Source organism: Saccostrea cucullata, unplaced genomic scaffold, assembly GCF_032062105.1.
Source record: "Saccostrea cucullata isolate Sc308-1 unplaced genomic scaffold, CSIRO_AGI_Scuc_v1 ctg1035, whole genome shotgun sequence".
Classification (NCBI taxonomy): Eukaryota; Metazoa; Mollusca; class Bivalvia; order Ostreida; family Ostreidae; genus Saccostrea; species Saccostrea cuccullata.
Genome location: NW_026934138.1, coordinates 65183 through 84964, shown reverse-complemented (window position 1 = coordinate 84964; position 19782 = coordinate 65183). Strand labels below are relative to the sequence as shown.

General features: G+C 32.4%; 2 protein-coding genes across 2 annotated transcripts; one reads left to right on the top strand and one right to left on the bottom strand.

The window, feature by feature from the left end:
- The first annotated feature begins 1321 nt into the window (after positions 1-1321).
- Positions 1322-7487, top strand: LOC134240025 (uncharacterized). The gene is made up of 5 exons (XM_062722141.1): positions 1322-1390; positions 4143-4324; positions 6356-6436; positions 6555-6695; positions 7107-7487. The coding sequence occupies exons 1-5, from the start codon at positions 1322-1324 to the stop codon at positions 7339-7341; spliced, it is 708 nt and encodes a 235-aa protein (XP_062578125.1). The 3' UTR covers positions 7342-7487.
- Positions 7488-10565: 3078 nt separating this feature from the next.
- Positions 10566-17894, bottom strand: LOC134240022 (uncharacterized). The gene is made up of 3 exons (XM_062722140.1): positions 17703-17894; positions 15870-16041; positions 10566-15382 (listed from the first exon to the last, which is right to left on the bottom strand). The coding sequence occupies exons 1-3, from the start codon at positions 17892-17894 to the stop codon at positions 11079-11081; spliced, it is 4668 nt and encodes a 1555-aa protein (XP_062578124.1). The 3' UTR covers positions 10566-11078.
- Between the last annotated feature and the right edge of the window lie 1888 nt (positions 17895-19782).

Here is a 19782-nt window from a genome sequence, read left to right as displayed (position 1 = left end):
ATTTAAGAATTGTAATTTACAGGAAAGTCCTATCTCTATATGAAGTAACAAAACAAATAAAAAAGATTTTCTTTATATAAGTAAGTCTGTACTTATCAGAAATGCGCCATATTTGACTTTATACATGTAGTAAAGTCCATTCGTAAATATTTTTTTTTCAAAATTGCTAGTATTAAATGTATTTGTATTTTACAAAAATGTACTCGTCATTTTCATCTGAATATAGATTTCATTCCTTGTCTTGCTTCTTTAATATGGAAATGAAATTACATTCTTTTGTGTAAGGGCTATTTTCTTTCTTAATTTTGTCAGCATGTCATTGGCATATTATAAGGCATTATAATTAATCATGGAATTATTTTCATTAATAATTTTTTGCGAAGTGTATTTTAGATACTTACTTATATAACCTGACTTTTCAAAATAAAAAAAAAAAAAAAAAAAAAAAAATGAAGTATATAAATTTTGAGATATTGTCAAAATATTCTAAATGAAAAGCCAGTGCAATTTTATATTGAATTCATTTATAAATCTTCAGTCGTGGGAAAATTGTTTGCATGAATGTGCATAATTTTTCCTTAATTAATAAAAAAAAAGCTTTTAAAACATACAATAGGGTTTTTTTTCTAAACACATACAAATGTAAAAGGTTCAAACTCATATTATAAAAATGATTTGGGCTTATTGTCAGCTTCTATTTGAAAAGGTCTGTGCCTGCTTTGTTCCCAGTTTTTATTGTCGCGTTAGTGTTGAATGCTTTATAGCCCTCTGTTCTATTTAATTTTCACCAAAACATTAAACACGCCAGAACTTGATATTTAACAACAACAAAAGCATTAGATTCAAATGGAATAAGCTTTGGGATTTACTTTTTACTAAAATAAAGTATTCTCTGATAATGATGTTAAGACAATCTGATACAGCAAATAGAGCTGTGATTTTTTATCACAACATACATTTTAGAATGTGAAGTACTTGAAAATAATATTTAGTATCATTCAGCATATTGCAGAACGTGATGGAATTCAAAACAATTGTCTTTCTGATGACAAAATTTATTATTATCCTTCAGAATTATACAGTCAATCTGATTGGTTTAGAGCAGGTCACGTGCAGGGAGACAACTCGTGGTGTCTCCCTCACGTGCAGGGTGACAACTGTTATCTCCCTTCAGATGACAATGAAATAGCGTAAGCGAGTATGCAGGGTTACAACTGTGTAGTCTCCCTTTGAATAAAACTACAGTGGTTTAAGCGAGATAATTCCTGTTTATAAGTACAATGGCTAAATATGCGGGATCGGTAAACAATAAATTCTAACGATGACGTCAGAGTTGTCTGTTGACATATTTGAAAGTATGGAATCGGAACAGAGTAGAAGAAAACAAAAGGTTTGATTACTATTTTCTACTCTATCTAATTGATAATTGTATATTCTTCAGGATAATAAAACTACTATGGACCGTTTAGAAGGGAGACATCACCAATTATCATGTCTGAGTAGGGTTGTCACTCTCGGGCGCAAGCGCCCTCGGGTGACAACCCTACTCAGACCTGATAATTGGTGATGGCGCAAGCGCCCTCGGGTGACAACCCTACTCAGACCTGATAATTGGTGATGTCTCCCTTCTAAACAGTCCATAATTGTATAATATCATTTTATTATCAACATGCATTACCTTTAAATTGAATTAAAATGAAAAACACTTAAACACTGATACACACTTAAAAGATTTTGGATGCAATTAGCGGTCGCAATTGTGTTCAAATAACATGTCGATACAAATACTAAAATGATACTACGGTTTCTCAGGTCCACCAATGTAAATTCCAAATAAATGTACTGTGAGCAATGAGCTCACTAAATGATACCACCGCCTCCCATATGGTTATCATGGCAAAGTCCATGTTTTGCTGTGGCCGGGAAACCCAAAATATGTATCGGATCAAAAGGTAAAATAGGAAGTGCACAATGGCAATATGTAAAAAAGATTCCGTGAAAGTCTCATCAAATTTCATTCAGTGGTATGAGAGGATTTGCGGAGAGAGATAGGTACCCCAAAGCGTAACAGACTGACGGACGGACAGACAGACGGACGTACAGACGGACACCCCGATTACTATATAACCTTCCGCTTTTCAAACTAGGGGTATAAAAAACTATGGTAGCTAAATAACCAACGGGTTCGGAGACATGCAAGACCACTGCTCCGGGACATGAAAGTTTGCGGGTAAGGTATACCTAACATTTTATCATTGCTGTGTAAAAACAGAGAGAGACCAAGCAACACATAAATGCATAAAATCTCTGAATTTTGGAATTATGTCATAATGTTTGTCAGAGATATGTTAGTTTTCTCCTCAGTACACTTTCGTTTATCTTAAATCTTATTCAAAGGCTTAACAAAAAACTTACTATTTCAATGTGACCTCTTCATGATCAAGAAGCAAATTGTTTAAAAATTTACCTTGACCTTTGCACCTGATCACGTGATACATCTTTGCAGTTTATGTACATGTACTGCGTTCACTCTGATAAGAATAATGATAGGCAAATAGCCCAAACCTATTGAGTTGCTATAAATGCAAAAATACAGCTATCAAAATACGATATTTATTGAATTTATATAAAGTAGAATAATTATATAACTTAAAAAGAAAATAAAAGTGCATGCTTCTTCGACATCTCAAATTCTAAAAGAAAAAAATATCATCGACGATCAAAATCCAGCTAGAGTACTAAAATTTTTCTAAAGTAAATAAAAAATTACACTGTACATTTATTTGCCGAAGTTAACAGTCGAAAGCTAATAATTATTTTCTTTAATTTGCATGCACAAAAGTACATTATATTTTTTATAAGTATCAAATGAATATATATTTTTTCTTCCTTTCATCTTGAATGTCTTTTGTATAAATATAAAGTTTAACCTAGAGGCAGGTACAAATACTTCTATGTCATGTCTGATAATTGTTTTAGATATGTAAAATTGAATTTTGTAGCCTTCAATAAGCTTGGCAAGTTCTATTTAGCCGCAAAGAATAAACTTATCACTTTAAAAGAAAACTGCACGCTTTTTGCTGCTGCAGAAATAATCTTTATAACATGAATCTAATCAATGCCAAACATTTCAAAATACCTGTTCAATATCCATCTTTAAGATTTTTCAATCGTTCTAAATTAATTGTCATATAGCTCCACTGAAAACCGTTAACTATTCCTGCCAATGGTTTTTATGTAAGAGTGGGTATATAAAAAAATTGCAAAAGTAAAGATAAGTGTTTACAATTAAAAGGAATAAGCCCCTTCATTTTTCTTTAATCATGTTAAAATTAGTGAGAACAAACGAGAAAACAAGAAGAATTAAGACTTCGCTAAATTATATTTTGAAATTTATCAACAAAAGATGCGTTTCAAACTGAATGTCTTTAAATCTATAGCTGTAAAGTACAAATCTACAATACAAGTTTCATTAAATAATTAGTTTTGTTCGGTAAATATGTATGTAAATTATATATTTAAGCCAAAATGAATAAAAGAAATAAAGAAGAAGTCAGTTACTGTACTGCATTGTAAGTCGAAATATTTTGATAAACGTTATCTGGAATCTGTACCTTTCGTAAAACTGATATTGAATGCAGATATGAAATTCAAAGGTAGAAAGATAACACTTCTTTTTCCGACTTTTAGATTTATTTTACTTGTTTTTAATGTTCATATGCATTCAGTAAAAGGTATATAAAGCGTAGGTGTAGAAAGCTATACATCACTGGCTTTCGTGGACTTTGAAGGTTTGACATCATGAAGGTAAAATCTCTTCAGTTCTTTTACTTGTATAATTCTTTTCAAAAATTTTTACATAGTCCCCCTCTATAAACAAAGTATTACAAAAATAATATTTCACGTGTAAAAATATTATATATAAATGCAAAAAATAAAAGATTATAACTTTGTGTCATATCCATTGTCTGATGAACCTCTTTTTAAATCGTCAAACTCTTCCTAATGAATTCGCAAACCCATCTAAATATTTAATACTTAAATAAATTTTCAATAAAATTGAAACAACGCGTTTATTTTTTCGGTATTTAGTAAACCTACTAATGCACATTTTGGTATTATTATAAAATTCTAAATTTCAGTGTGTTTGGTTCTTTATCGCCTCTGTCCTCTTTTTGGCCTGTTTTACCGATGCTGCCGAGAAGAAATGTAAAGCCGTAACATTTGGCGAGGGAAACTATGACGTCAAGGGAAAATGCTGGGAAACAGAGCCTTCAACACCGGAGCTGGACGTCGATTCCACCTGTCAATCATGGACAGTCAGGTTAGGTTTCACTTTTTGACTGGGGTTTCCATTGTGGAATACGTCGCGCATCATTATAAAAATTAAACGTATTTACTGTTTAAAAGCACTTAATTTCACTTAATAACAGGTTAAATGATTTGATTAGGCTACATTTTTGTAACTGATTTTTAAAACAATTTTTCAGCTGAGAGATAGATTTGTGTCGTATTAGTGTGTTTTGTCGGTATGATAAACTGTATATCTTAAAGAAGATAAAAATATTATAGAAGAAAAAAAGTATTAAACATATGCTTTTGAAATTTAAATCATATAATTTTGAGAATCCAAAAGATTGAGAATCTCTCGATCATTCTTACAATTTTAAGTACTTATCCTTTATTTCCGTCATATTTTTAGTACACTATAAAACAGGAAAAAAATTATGTTTTATGGAATTTTGAGATGCCCCCTCTGGAAACTAGACGGTAGAAATTTGTGTTTCTTACATGTACATATGTGCAATATAACATTACTCATCATATATTATAATTTGAACAAAAATCTATTGTTGTTTTTGTATAATAAGTGCAAAAATTGGCATTTTCCTATAAAATCCTAAAGTACCTATATTTTGAGAAGGTCCCTTAAAAGTATCTGGTGGGTAGATTTTCCCCAAAATGGCATATACACTGAACTCAATGTGAGAGAAACATATGTTATTAAATTAAATAGTTTATCTTTTGTAGTTTTCGCACAATAAAACCCCAGTCGGCCCCCTTGAACAATATTTCTCCGGGTATTTCACTAATGCTTTGATGTTCTTTGATGAATTCATTTCAGTAGATTTTCTACATACAGTCTTTCATTTGAAATACCCATTTATACGTTTTGGGCCTGTATGTATATATGGGATGAAAAATCAGCTATTTTCAATATTTTAAAATGCTGACAAATTAATAGTTAAATATTCAGATTCATTTTCGTATTCTTAATGTAGACGGATACAGAGCAAAGTATTCTAGGTAACAATGTAGTTTAATATAAATTAATATAACGTTTCTAACATGACCACGAGGGAACGTCAATGAGCAAGTGTGTTTAGTAAATAATGTAGAACATCGTACATATATCAAAACAAAGTTGATGTATAACATGTAAGAAGAAGCCTACTTGAAATTTGTAAAAGTAAAAAAAAAATAGGGGATGTATTTATTATAATTATCTTTTTCTGTTCCTAAACTACATGTATATGCGGGGGTTTGAAGTACTACGTCATGCTATAAGCCTGTATACATTGTAATAAACACTGATAAACTGTCAGCAGAATCTAATAGATACTTCTGAAAACGGTGGTGGAACTAAAAAAAACTATTAACTTCCCCGTGCTTGCTCGGGATTTCAGCTAGGAATATCAAAATTTTATATCACCTTTGGCGAATATACGATATTTTTGATTTTGAAAAATCAACAAATATTAAGGAGACGTTTACATAAGATTTAAGTTAATTAACCAAGGAAAAAAGGTAACAAAATAAATATTCTATCAAATAATTTGTTATAAGAATCAGCCATTAGAAAAAAACCAGCATTATGTGTCAACATTGGCCGAAAATATAATCTATCAGAAGTAACAGCAAATATTGGTACTGAAACATATGGATATAACGAATAGTTTGAAGATCAAAAGCCCATAAAACAATACGAAATATGAGCAGAGCAAACATGGACCTCCAAAACATCAGAGGTGAGATCAGGTGCCATGGAGGAGTGAACACCCCGACTGGTCACACACGCATCGACCATAGAACTTACGAAATGCCTTTAAACGAGACTGCTGATATTCTTGTTTCATCAACTTGTTTGTCAATGATTGATCTCGTTGTAGATTTTGTTCATACAATGTATGTAGATCATGCTCTTGCTTATCGAATCAATTGAGAAATATAAACTCCGTATGCAGATGACGAAGGTATATTGCTACATAATTATTAACTTTAAAACTCATAAAACTCAAACTTTAATAGCAACGATTCTTTGAATGCATTATAAATATTGAAAAAATTATTTCAGGAGAAAAATTCTCCGTGCATTGAAGTGCAGACCAGGAATAAAGAAGTTTCTTGATCAAAAATCGTATGATTGCGAACCAAGGTAAATTTTATTTCTTCTTTCATGAGTACACTTTTACCATAAAGTCTTGTCTTTGATTTTTAAAAGTAAAATAGACTCTTTTAGCAAAATATTTTAAAAGTAAAATAAAATCTTTCAGCAAAATATCAGATATTGGACTGACAAAGGTATGCCCATCCAAATTTGATTACGTCACAAAGATAATCAGGAACAATAAACCATGCTACGTTGTATATCCTAACCGACAGTGTGTAACATACGCAAAGTGTGATTACCAGAAGTAAGTATTATTCAAAAATCCATAATCAATTCCATCTGTCTTAATTTTTTCTTTTATTTTTTAAAATTATTTTTTAAAACTTTACTCCTTTCTTTAAGCACTCTAACCTGATCTTTTTTCGTATTAATACATCTTCAAAACAATGTTGGTTGTCCTGTCCCAACCGCCGTAGTTAAAATTGTCCGACTCAACCTTCCTTTAACATTCCAGAAAACTATATATTTTATATTTATTCCCCTTACATGTATCCCGTCAACAAATATGTTGAAATTTTCTTGGGAAAAAATCCAACACAAACCCGACCCAATAATTTTACCCTGAGTTGGGAAATAGCAAACAAACACTCTTTTAAAGATTTCGTTCGTAAAATCTCTCTACAACTTGTACTTGACAATGACAAAATCTTTACAGGGACTGCTCGAAGACTGATGATGTAACAAGTGCTTGTCTGCCTGACCGACACCGCTTCTTCAATGTGTGGGTTTTCTGTCCTGCCAGTCACCGATTTGAACTGGAGACCTTGGAGTTACCTCAGTGCTGTACCTGCAGAGAGTACAAACTCTGTGGGGGTTCCGGACCCATGACAGCCGCTACCAATCCTAGACTTCCTTCAGTTAATTCTAACTCTGGTGGGATGATGAAATGAAAATGAAGACAAATTTTAAATAAAAACTTTATTCATAGATGGTGAAATTCAAGTTTTAAAATATCACAGGTTTTAGCATTGTTATATTACTAATCTTCTAATATGCTGTTGATATATGTGTAGTTTGAATTAAACCTTCAAATTTTCGTTTGCTTTTAATTTCTATAATTAGAATACTAGTAGGGCGTTGAACCTGCAGAGAATACAAACTCTGAGGAGATTCAGGATCATCCGTCAAAACCACTCTTAGTCAGAAAAGCTGAGTGATTAAATACAGTTATCATCTATGGCAGAATATGATGAAAAATAGAAAACAGCTGATATTCTTATTCCGTACATATAGTTGTGAAGAAAAGCGTCAGCATCTACATGTGTTTTAGCATTTTTATGCATATTTTGAAACATTTATTTTACAAAAATATGAATTATCTAATTAAGAAAATATACTTTGTCAAATGCATGATTAACTATTGATAAAAGCAAACGTAATCCTGGGTACGGTCTATGTCGTTCCTACTACATGTACGTATATTCAATTTTAAAGGATATTCATATAATTAATAGGAAAGAAAATACACATTTGAGTATCATTTTCAAGAAAAAAAGTAGTATAGTTCTAAGGTTCATTTCTAAGGATATGTATGCAAATGTACTGTAAATCAAATAGTATTGTGGGGATCATATGAATGTAGTTCGTTGAAAACAATGAATGTGTGAGGATATGATTCTGTTGTTAAAAACTGTAAAAAAAAAATAATACGTAAATAACTAAAAAAAAAAGATCCGTGAAATTTTAACTATCGTGGTGGGCAAAGTTCGTTGATTTCTTCATAGAAAAAAAAAGAATATTATCCCCTCCTCCAAAAATTATTGATTTCACATGGTTTGAAACATTATGTGCAAATAAAATTTTAGAACAATTTCTTTTTCATTTGTGCAATGCTTTTAAGGTAAATTAAAGCAATGTATTTTCTCAAAGTATTTCTTTACAGTAAATCATTATAGTTATAGTTATAATTAATCATTTTTTATCGATAAAGCTATCCAGACCTTTAAGGAAATTGAATTTTCTTCGGAATTTTAGTTATTCGTTCAATTCAGTCATAATACAATACGTCTTTTAAAAGCATGTGCTTCCATTGTAATGCATATGTGTAATAAATTACTTAAAATTTCTTAAAATACTAATAAGAATGACATTTTCAAGCCCTGCATAATCATCCCCTTACCCTGCAACTCTTGTCTATTACTTTTTAAGTTTTGTTTAATAATTATTCAAATATCTGGAAAAAACACATTTCATAAGCAAAATCAAAACGCAAGGTTCTATAACATACAACAGTTGGAAATTTTGATCCGCTATTCCCCCATCTCCCTCTCACCCCAGAAAACGTGAGATTGATTATTCTTCCTATTAAATACATTCAATCTTACATTCACAAGAAATCGTAGTTAAATGATCATTTTATTCCTATAAGCCCTAAAAAAAATTCTATAGTAAACTATAGTTAACTATAGTTTACTATTGTTACAATGTAACTTTAGTACAAAAGTGAAAACTTTGGAATTTTGATTTACTATTGTGAAAACTTTGGAACTTTGATTAACTGTAGTGAAAACTTTGGAACTTTGATTTTCTATGGTGTAAACTTTGGAACTTTGATTTACTATAGTGAAAACTTTGGAACTTTGATTAACTACAGTGAAAACTTTAGTATTTGACTTACTATGATGAAAACTTTAGAACTTTGATTTACTATGGTGAAAACTGTAGAACTTTGATCAAATTAGTAAACTACAGTTAACCATAATTAACAACAGTTAAATAGTATTTTGTTAGGGAGTTCACATATGTCGTATTTTTACTCCACAGGGTCTAGTTTTCGTTTGAGCCGGTCAACTTTACGTTTTTGTTCCCCTTACTGGTGCATGCGTGCATCTTTTGACTATCTTTTCGGTGTGGTTACCAATGTCCAATATAGCCAGGTTTGAAAAATTAACCTGGTGAATTCCATGAAAAGGAGAATAAAGTTTGTGACAGATGCGCGGAGGAGATATATTGAAAATTAGTTTTTTTTCGATTTTCACTTTGTGGGGCATCGTCAAATGAGTTTCAATAACTCATCAATTAGGAGACAAGATCAAATGGAAGTTTGGTAACATTTTCTTTATAGATAATTTTAAAAGTAAGATAAAAATACTGAGAAAAAAGAAATCGTCTCAAAAGTTTACCCGGCGTTTCTTTTTCTTTCAGTTTAAATGGAGATGACGAATAGTATTCGAAATTATGACGATAACAAAATGTGAAAATTAAGGATCGCCTACGTTCTCTTTCTTTTAAAATAATTGTTGACAGTTTTCCATTATTATCAATATCACGTCCCCGTGTATAACGTGTTCAGCAAGACTATATTGGGTGGTTAAGACGAACAATAACAAGAGGGAGAATTATACTTCAAACATTGCAAATCGATAGAAAGTAAATATTGAAAATTCATTTCTTCATTGACGAACGATACAAAATACACGTTTATAAAATGTAATATTTCATGATCGGAAGTCATTAAAGCCGCTTGGTCCAATTCTAATCTCTAAAAAATATATTCGTTTTTCTTCTTGAAAACTAATTGTCCATAAATTGTTTCAACTTTTGTCAAGTTATATCCCCAAAGTCTATTTCTTTTAAAGATATCAGAATTCAAAAGTTAAAAAAATAATTTTTGTTAGGTCACACAAAAAAAATCCTATGTTGATATATCGCATGAAATCACCTTCGAAAAATTAAATTATCGCTTACATGTATATCTCATGAAGAACAAACCCGAGCATTTTTTTTCACAACAAAGTACTTATACCTGTACAAGGACAATATTTAAGCCTTCGTTACTAAACTTCCTTTGAAAAAAATCTTTAAAAATATATTATTTTTCTTTTTTCTTTAAATATGCATATTAATATAAAAATTACTACGGATTTTATTCAATAAAGTTCTTAATTTTTAAAAGATATATCATGATTAAGGCTTCTACTAATGAAAAAAAAAAATCGGGTTTGAATTATCTTCATTATTAGATATAACCGATAAATGTATTTTGCTCAAAATGACTTCACAACAGATCTTAATCTCTCGTCAGGAACTTCTACTTCTGTTTATCAATAAGGTTTTTGATCTACGTTTTCCATGTAAGGATTGTTGTAATAAACTATTAAATTAATATTATCAATTATTTATAATTATATATTATCTATCTAATGACGTATTTTTATTGTGTACGATAATATGTGCCTGTTTCGGATTAAGCGGTTTACAGAGCACCATACACATAATTATGATAAATGAACTATAAATGACAAACTTTATTGATGCAGGTTATAGTGATGACAATATACTGTAGCCGTACTTATAATAGCGAGATAATATTTTTGGGCATTTGCTTACAATTGCCCGCTATTTTTACACTTATAATAATTATTTGTTTAATTCGTAATCGTAATTCCCCAATCTCTAGTGCGCTAATTTCTGACCTCCTTGTAAACTTGAAGGAAACTTTTACGCTCATTTTAAAGAAATAAAACAAGTAAGAGCGGATAAAAATAGATTAGAAAAAAAACAACATAATCATTGTCATGTACACTTATGTGGTATATACAATACAATTATTCATACGTATATATGAAAGGATATGGATATATTCAATATAAATACTACATACATTCATTTCACATATTTTCATTCCTTAATTTAAAAGTTTTAACAGAAAATCTAAGATATGTCTCTGATCACCTTCAAGTGCAATATGAACAGCTCTTTCTATATGAGCACCGTGTCCTACAAGATATTCAACAACCCTAAGGTGTTTATTCTCTACAGCACAGCATAGTGGACTGTAACCATGAAAACTTAATAAATTTACATTTGCACCAGTTTCTACCAAATATTTAACAATATCAATGTGGCCTTGACCGGCAGCGCTATGAAGCGCAGGATCACAAATGTCATACACCTTGTTAACATCCATTATATTACTAAGATATTCTACAACATCTAAATGTCCGCTTTTACAAGCAGCAGATAAACAACTTACACCGATATTGAAATCAGCATTACTTTGTAGCAAAAACTTTACAATTTCCAGATGACCATACCTTGAAGCGTAACATAGTGGAGAATTTCCATTAAGGTCACAGATATTTACATCTGCACCACGTTTCACTAATCCTTTTACAATCTCCAGGTAACCTTTGCTTGAGGCACAGTATAAAGGAGACGTATTAATATCATCACACCGGCCCTGATTTATATCGGCACCGTGTTCTACAAGATATTCAATAACGTGTAACTGTCCCTTCTTTGTGGCACAATAAAGGGGACTCTCATTCCAAAAACTCAGTAAATTAACATCGGCTCCATGTGCCACTAGATATTTCACAATGTCGAGATGACCTGAACTGGCAGCAGAATGAAGAGGGGGATCGCTGTAGCCCTGTATCTCATTCACATTTGCTTTATCGCTAAGATACTCAACAATGTCGAAATGACCTCGATTTGAAGCTGCTGATAGACAACTTGCACCGCAATTCACATCAGCATGATTCATAATCAGACATTTAACAATATCTAACTGACCCTCAGCAGATGCATAATACAGTGGGGATCTTCCGGAACCGTCACAAGAACTGATGTTTTTCACTTTGTCAACTAGATACTCCACTATATTATAATGACCACGATGGCAAGCAACAAATAGACAACTGATATCATAATCAGCGTCAGCATCACTATTGATAAGAAATTGTACAACATCTAAATGTCCTCCAGCTGAAGCATAATATAATAAAGATTTCCCATACCTGTCACATATATTTATGCTAAGTACCTTGTTTATAAGATATTTCACAATCTCTAAATGACCTCCATATACTGCATGGAATAGTGGGGATCTTCCGTCCTCGTCATAAAGATTGACATCAGCTCCAAGTCTTACCAGTTCTTTCACAATTTTCAAATAACCTTTGCTGGATGCACAACATAGGGGAGACGTATTTGTATCACCACAATAACCCTGATTTATATTAGCGCCATGTTTCACAAGATATTCAATAACATGTAAATGACTATTTTTTGTGGCACAGTAAAGTGGATTTCCAACAGAGGTGAGCAGATTAACATCCGCTCCATGTTTAACAAGAAATTCTACGATATTAAGATGTCCTGAACTGGCAGCGGAATGCATAGGTGGATCACTGATGCCTTCTACTCTATTTACGTCAGCTTTATCGATAAGGTACTCAACAACGTCATGATGACCATTACTACAAGCGACAGAGAGAGAATTTGCAACAACTTGTAGGTCAGCATTATTTTGAATAAGACATTTTATAATATGAAGATAACCGCGAGCTGACGCATAGTATAGTGGAGACCTTCCACGCAAATCACAGACATTTACATTAACAGCACGGTTTATAAGATACTTTACTATCCCCACGTGACCTTCACGTGCTGCAAGGCATAATGGAGATCGTCCATCTTTGTCACAGACATTGATATCAGCACCATATCTGACCAGTTCTTTCACAATTTCCAGATAACCTCTGCTAGAAGCACAGCATAAAAGAGACGTATTTTTATCACCACAATAACCCTGATTTACATTAGCGCCATGTTCCATAAGGTATTCAATGATGTGTAAATGACCATTTTGTGTGGCACAGTAAAGTGGATTGCCACAAGAGCAAAGCAGATTAACATCAGCTCCATGTTCTATAAGATTTTTTACAATGTCAACATGACCTGAACTGGCAGCAGAATGAAGAGGGGGATCGCAAAAGTCATCAACTCTATTAATGTCAATTTTATCAATCAACAATTCTACAACATCATACTGACCACTTGAACATGCGGCAGAAAGACAGCTTGCACCACAATTCACATCTGCACCACAATTCAGCAGACAATTAACGATTTCTAGATGTCCTTTATATGATGCATAATTTAGTGGAGACTTCACTTCTATGTCACAAAAATTGACGTTTGCATTGCTCTTTATAAGACACTTTACTATCTCCAGATTACCACCAACTATTGCATAATGCAAGGGAGATCTCCCATTTTTGTCATAGTTATTAACATCAGCACCGTTCTTAATAAGGTACTTAACAAGATGAAGATTGCCGAAATACGATGTGAAATGTAGTGCAGAACCGAAGTTTGCCATCGGAGCATTAATGTTAGCGCCCCCTTTCACTAAAGAATCCACCGCGTTTTCATTTCCAAAAAAGCATGAATAAGCAAGAATTGAAATATTGTATTTTCCAAAGCTCACATTGACATCTGCTCCCTTCGAAAGCAAAAACTCAACAATGTCATTACAAGTAGTCGATAATGCTACAAATAACGGTGTAAACCTTTCACTTAAGATATAATTTGTACATTCGGCTTTTACGTGACGAAAAACCAGCTTGACCATTTCCAAACTACCACTACAACAAGATAGTGTGAAACAAACAGATTGTAATTCCAGACCGGTACCGAACACTACCTCTGAGATGTCTTTTGAAATGTCATCGTTGACGGAACCTGTTGTTCCTATAAAACGACTTTTACTTTCGACAATCTTTATAATTCTAGACAAAAGATTCACATAGCCATATGCAATAATCCAGGTTATGACTCTGGGGGAATATTTATGCAAAATTTGAAATTTACACTCATATCTCTTATCAATTCCTAATTCTCTTCTTTTATCAATCATTTCATTCATTTGATCTTCTAGCTTTTCTGTAAATGGTTGCCTTTTGTCTTCATGCTCACACTTCTGAACGTCAAATAATAATTGCCTAATTTCACCAAAGTTTAATTTTTCCAAAGTTCCACAAACTGTTGAAACAAATTTTTCGCATTTCCAGAAATGTCCTATTCTGCTAAATACTTCATAAAACTTGAAATCTTTAATGTCACAAAGGATTCGGTCTACCAGTGCCAAAAAGTGGTCCTCAAAGATAGGGATCATATCGTCCTTGATTTCCGATATCGTGTTCTCAATTGTTAGAAGTTTGTAAATAGAGCAGGAGGTATAATGTTTAATAAGGCATTCTGGAAAACGTTTTCCGAAGTGAACTGCAACAATTTCAAAGAAATTATCATGAATGAAAAAATATCTACCTTCTGCGTCTTGCGTCAGATAAGATCCCTTCAATACCTGCATTGCATGTACAAGTTTCGAATTAGACGTTGACTGGCTTAGTCTACAGCATTCAAGCACGTCTTTTAGACAATTCCTATCAAAGGATTTAGGACGGACACAATTATCCTTAATCACACAATACACCAAACCTGCGTAATGAACTTTGTTTAGCTCTTGCATGTTATCAAGGTCAGAAAACATACACTGGTACGGAACCAGAAAAAAGTTATCCCCCATTGCCTGATATTTTTCAGTAGATGAGAATACCCTACACAGCAGAGGGAACATTGGTAATATGCTAGGTAACTTTAACTTTTCAAAGCATACTTCCCTTACATTTTTATATTTACAGTGATTCTGTAACATGTTTTTCACGTCCTCATCATTAAGTTCATTGCTTTTGTCATCTAAATTAATGACATGATTGTCATCTGTAACAAAACTATTTAGTAGTTTGGACTCATTAAACACAACTGATCTACAACTCATCAGTAATTTTGATCCTGTTTCTAGTAAGTCTAACACATTATCAGACTGTCTACTAAGACTGTTATACAGACTCATATCTAGACCATATACACCTAATACATCATCTACAATGAATAATTGCTTGAAATTTAGTTGTCCATACAGGATGACCTGTTCAAGTGTTGAAACTGGAATTATCTCAAATCCGTCTTGAGCAAGCTCCAGAGCTATGTGACGAATGAGAAAAGTTTTTCCTCTACCACCACTGCCAGTCACTGTCACAAAAGGCGAGGATCTGATTTTATCAAGGACTTTTTGGTAAGCAGCCGTTGTCCAGAAAAGTCTATCCATCTCTCGCCATTTCCGTATTTCTCTTTCATGTTGTTCTAGAGAAATGATAAAAATAAATACTCCTTGATATTTGAAACTGATTTATTTTTTGTAACTAAGTAATTCAGCAACTCTGAATTAAAATTAAAATTTAAATTAGACGAATTCACTGACCAGTTTTGACCATTAAAATCATCAGCATCATCGTAATTTTGTGAAGTGTACATTTATGTTTTACTTTATTTTTATCTATCACGTGCAGTGTGTTTGGCGGGAATTTTAAAAAATAACGAAGTTAGATAACGTTCATATTAAGACTTTTTTGTATTTTGTTGTTCTGACAACACTGGTTATTTTTCTCTTGCATTACAATCCATTTCCATTAAAAAATATATGTTTATGCCATTATTTTCCTGATAAGACATTCAAATTTCTGTTTATATTTAAAAAAATATATTTTTTGATTCCCTAAAGTGTCTTTTTTATGGAGGAACTGTATATGTTAACAAATTTAGTAATAGCCTTAAAAATCATAAGGTGTACCTCTGATGTTTTTTGGAATATGATCCACTGCATATTTTTCCACGTTTTGAACTCTTGCTGTCAGAACCGCGAGGAGACTCTTAACAGATGCCCGTGATGAGTGATCTAAGTCTTTGCTTTGTAGAGATTCTACATCTCCGAGTAACTGGCCTCCAGCAAGTCTTTGTATTATCTTAAATAAAATACAATTACTCATATAAAACAAGGCTTACGTACATTGTAGAAAAATCTTTCAAAATTTCATAGCTAATCTAGTGCTTGAGAGGAGAAAATATCCCCTGTTGAATGGTCATATCCATCGTAATTCGTATGTTTTGATAAGATAGAATAAAATAAAATAACGACCCAAAGATGGGAAACATTTTAAAAAAGGGTCATGATAATGATCATAGATTTTACCAGATGCGGACTTTAAAAAAAGTTGCTATTACCTTAAATTCCACTTATTTGTCAGAAGATATTAATACTAAACTATTTATAATTGATAGATATATTCAAAATTAGCAATCCCACTGTGGGACGTGGAGACAGGTCATTTGGATGAGGCCTTATAAACCGAGGTCCCGTGTCACAGTAGGTGCTGGCACGAAAAAGAACCCTCACCCTGCTCATTGGCCCTGAGTGCCGAGTATAGGACAAAATTTACAGCTCTCTACCGGCAAGTGTTGGTGTCTCCATATGAGTGAAATATTCTCGAGAGGGAAGTTAAACAACATACAATCAATCAATCAATCAAAATTAGCATGAATATGTAGATATTTTGCAAAAACTAATCATGCTCAAAAGTCAAATTCTGAATTTTTTTCTAGAAGAGAAGACGTTAATGTTAATGGTTATCTAACAACAAAGCTTTCAAAGTTAATGTAGAGAAGTATGGACCAATATTATTTAGTTATGAACCAAAGTGTATCAAATTTCGATCAAAGCTTAAGAAATATCCAAATATTAAATTTTCATATGATTTTCGGTGGAAAACATAAAAAAAAATTGATTTTGATTCTGTCTACTTTATTTAGAAATAAATCTTAAAATACCTTAATGTTGCATAATCTTAAAATGTAAATTAATTACATGCCATTTTTATCTTTAAAATTATTTAGAATTATATCTAGGGTTACTAAAACACATAGTTTATTATGGTGGACTAGACTGATTTTTGTAAATTGGGTCTTTTGAACATGTATATACCCATTTAAGGTATATAAAGTTTTACAAATATATATACCATCTTATAGATGGTACAGATGGTGAAAATGTTATTTTCAAATAAAATTGACAATTGATTTCAAGTCAATTTGTTTGAAAAATGCTTAAGATTTTATAGTTTATACAGGCAACTAAGAATTTTGTGTTTGTGCGTGTGTCTGTATAAAATGACAAATACATGTAAATACAATGAACAGAGTGCATTTTTAGTGTTAATTTCAATATATCATATATGTAGTAGATGCCTTGTACAAAACAGCACTTCGATCAACAATCACATACTAGCAGTATTGTTAACAATCATTTAACAAAATCATTTCAATAGACATTCATGTACTAAACAGAGTTATATACTAGAAATAAGTGTAGGGAAGTAAATCCGGGTCCGTAGAAGAATAGACCTTCCTTAAAGATTACAAATCAGGAACAGAGCAAAAGCAGAGGTGAAAAAAGGTTACATACACTGAAGAATAAGTATGTCCAGCCAACTGACAGATGAACAGAGAATTTCTAAGGCGAAAACTTAACTCGAAACCATGATAAACTGCCGAATTGTTATCGCCAGTTTGCGATAAAATTACTCGCAAAAATTAGGAATATACAGTATTAGAAAGATTAACACATTACTTCCTTAAGTTCTTTCCATTTCTTTTCAAATTCATTGTCGCTAATTGACTGAGGGCCATGACAAAGTGAGTTTCGTTGGATCCGGACTCGTTCAAGGTCGTCAGCAGGTTCCACATCTGTGTCATCTGGAGTTTCTCCCCAATCTTTTATCGGTTTTCTGACTTTTGTTGTATTTCTTATTATTTTATACATCAATGATATGTCAAATGTTGATGATATTACAGAACTATTTCCTGTAAAAAATTATTAGCAATATATCAATCTATATTCTCATTTCTTACACAGGGTTAAAAAAAGGTATCATCCACATTTGTAACTGTAGGGAAAATATATTGATATTTGATTTTCATCTCATGCCATCCCTCCCATACCAAACAAAATCTCCCCTTTAATATAGCCAGGCGAATGTGTACTTTTGTTCTTCTATTAGACGAGGATCGCAGAAATACAAGGCTGTCTGAACTAAGACTATTCCTGAAATCCTCATCTATAACGATAATATTAATTCGCCTGTCCATATTAAAGGGGATAAGTTGAAAATCAAATATTGATGGGAGTATGTGCTCTTTTAGTAGAGTACCGTTATGAGTTTTCTTCCCTATTTTATAATAAGTATGTCTAAAAACGGCAATTTGGTTTCGCTGATTTCCATTGGATGAAAAATGCTGAAATCTCTATAAAACTGCTAATTTTCCCTATTCTTCAACAATCAGGCCCCGTGGGGATTCGGGTTAGCATTGGTCCTCAGTACCCCTTGCTTGTCGTAAAAGGCGACTAAATGGGGCGGTCCTTCGGATGAGACCGTATAAACCGAGGCCCCGTGTCACAGCAGGTGTGGCACGATAAAGATCCCTCCCTGCTCAATGGCCCTGAGTGCCGAGCATAGGCCTAAATTTGCAGCCCTTCACCGGCAATGGTGACGTCCCCGTATCAGTGAAATATTCTGGAGAGGGACATTTAACATTATACAATCAATCAATCAATCTTCAACACTCAGAAACATTAAGGGACCTTATTGAATCAAATGATTGATTTCAAAGCAGGCGGCAACCTCCGTATTTAATAAAAATCTTACTACAGCCAAATTTACATCAATCCCTGAAAAACCGAAAGTTTGAAAGTGCAATGATCCACGATGCGGAACCTGTCAAGCATTGCAAACCGACCAATCCATGATTTTTAAAAAATGGAATGGAGTTTAACGTGAATGACGTAAAATCTTTAATGACGTGTTAATCCAAAAATCATATATTGTATGACGTATGTGCCCTAAAGTGAGGAAAATTATAAAGGGCAAAGAGGAACTAAATTAGCCGACCGTGTTCGCGTATATAAGAAACAGATTAAAAAAGATATAATTTATAATGTTAAAAGTATAAGCTTTACAGGTAATTGCACTGCAGTGAACCCATACTATTGCAAGGATAGATTGAAATAAACGAAGAATTTTACAAATTTAATCTAAAACCGACTTTTTTTTTACTTGCATATTTTTCATGGAGTGTCAGAAACACATCTCTTGATTACTCTTAGTACAGAATATGCAAGTAAAACAGAGAGGTTAGAATGCTCTCTTTGTTTTCTAAATTTTAAAATACAATGTGCTATAACATCCATGAACAATTGAGTTAAATGAGCAATTTCAAGGAGTTATTTAATTGAGAACAATGTGAACTCGATGCATATATTGTTACTATGTCCTTTTTAACATAAGTGCTAAAGTGGCATTAGCTTAAAAACTATTCCTTTGTTACGAAACATAATAACTCGGAACTTCTTAAGGCATTTTCTTCTTACCTGGAAATAATTTGGATATCTGATCATCGTTGCAAATCTTCCTCAACTTTCTTTCATGACTTTGCAGATGATTTTCTAATTTATCTGGTGGTATGACGGTATCAAACCAAATTCTCACTGCCTTTTCTGCGATACCAATACCCAGAAAATACCGAAGACAATTGTCCTCTTCTTTGGAAACAAATGACTCATTTTCTAAAGTAAATAAGGAAAAGTAGAGTTAAATTATGTTATATCCACGGAAAAGTATTATAATGTAAAAGAAGGTTCATAAATAATGTAA

Coding starts and splice junctions, on each gene's coding strand:
- LOC134240025 (XM_062722141.1), top strand. CDS start 1,322: ATGACGTCAGAGTTGTCTGTTGACATATTTGAAAGTATGGAATCGGAA. Junction 1,391..4,142: donor AGAGTAGAAGAAAACAAAAG/GTTTGATTACTA, acceptor TCTAAATTTCAG/TGTGTTTGGTTCTTTATCGC. Junction 6,437..6,554: donor TCGTATGATTGCGAACCAAG/GTAAATTTTATT, acceptor AAAATCTTTCAG/CAAAATATCAGATATTGGAC.
- LOC134240022 (XM_062722140.1), bottom strand. CDS start 17,894: ATGTATAAAATAATAAGAAATACAACAAAAGTCAGAAAACCGATAAAA. Junction 16,042..17,702: donor AATGGAAAGAACTTAAGGAA/GTAATGTGTTAA, acceptor ATTTTATTTAAG/ATAATACAAAGACTTGCTGG. Junction 15,383..15,869: donor TATTCCAAAAAACATCAGAG/GTACACCTTATG, acceptor TCATTTCTCTAG/AACAACATGAAAGAGAAATA.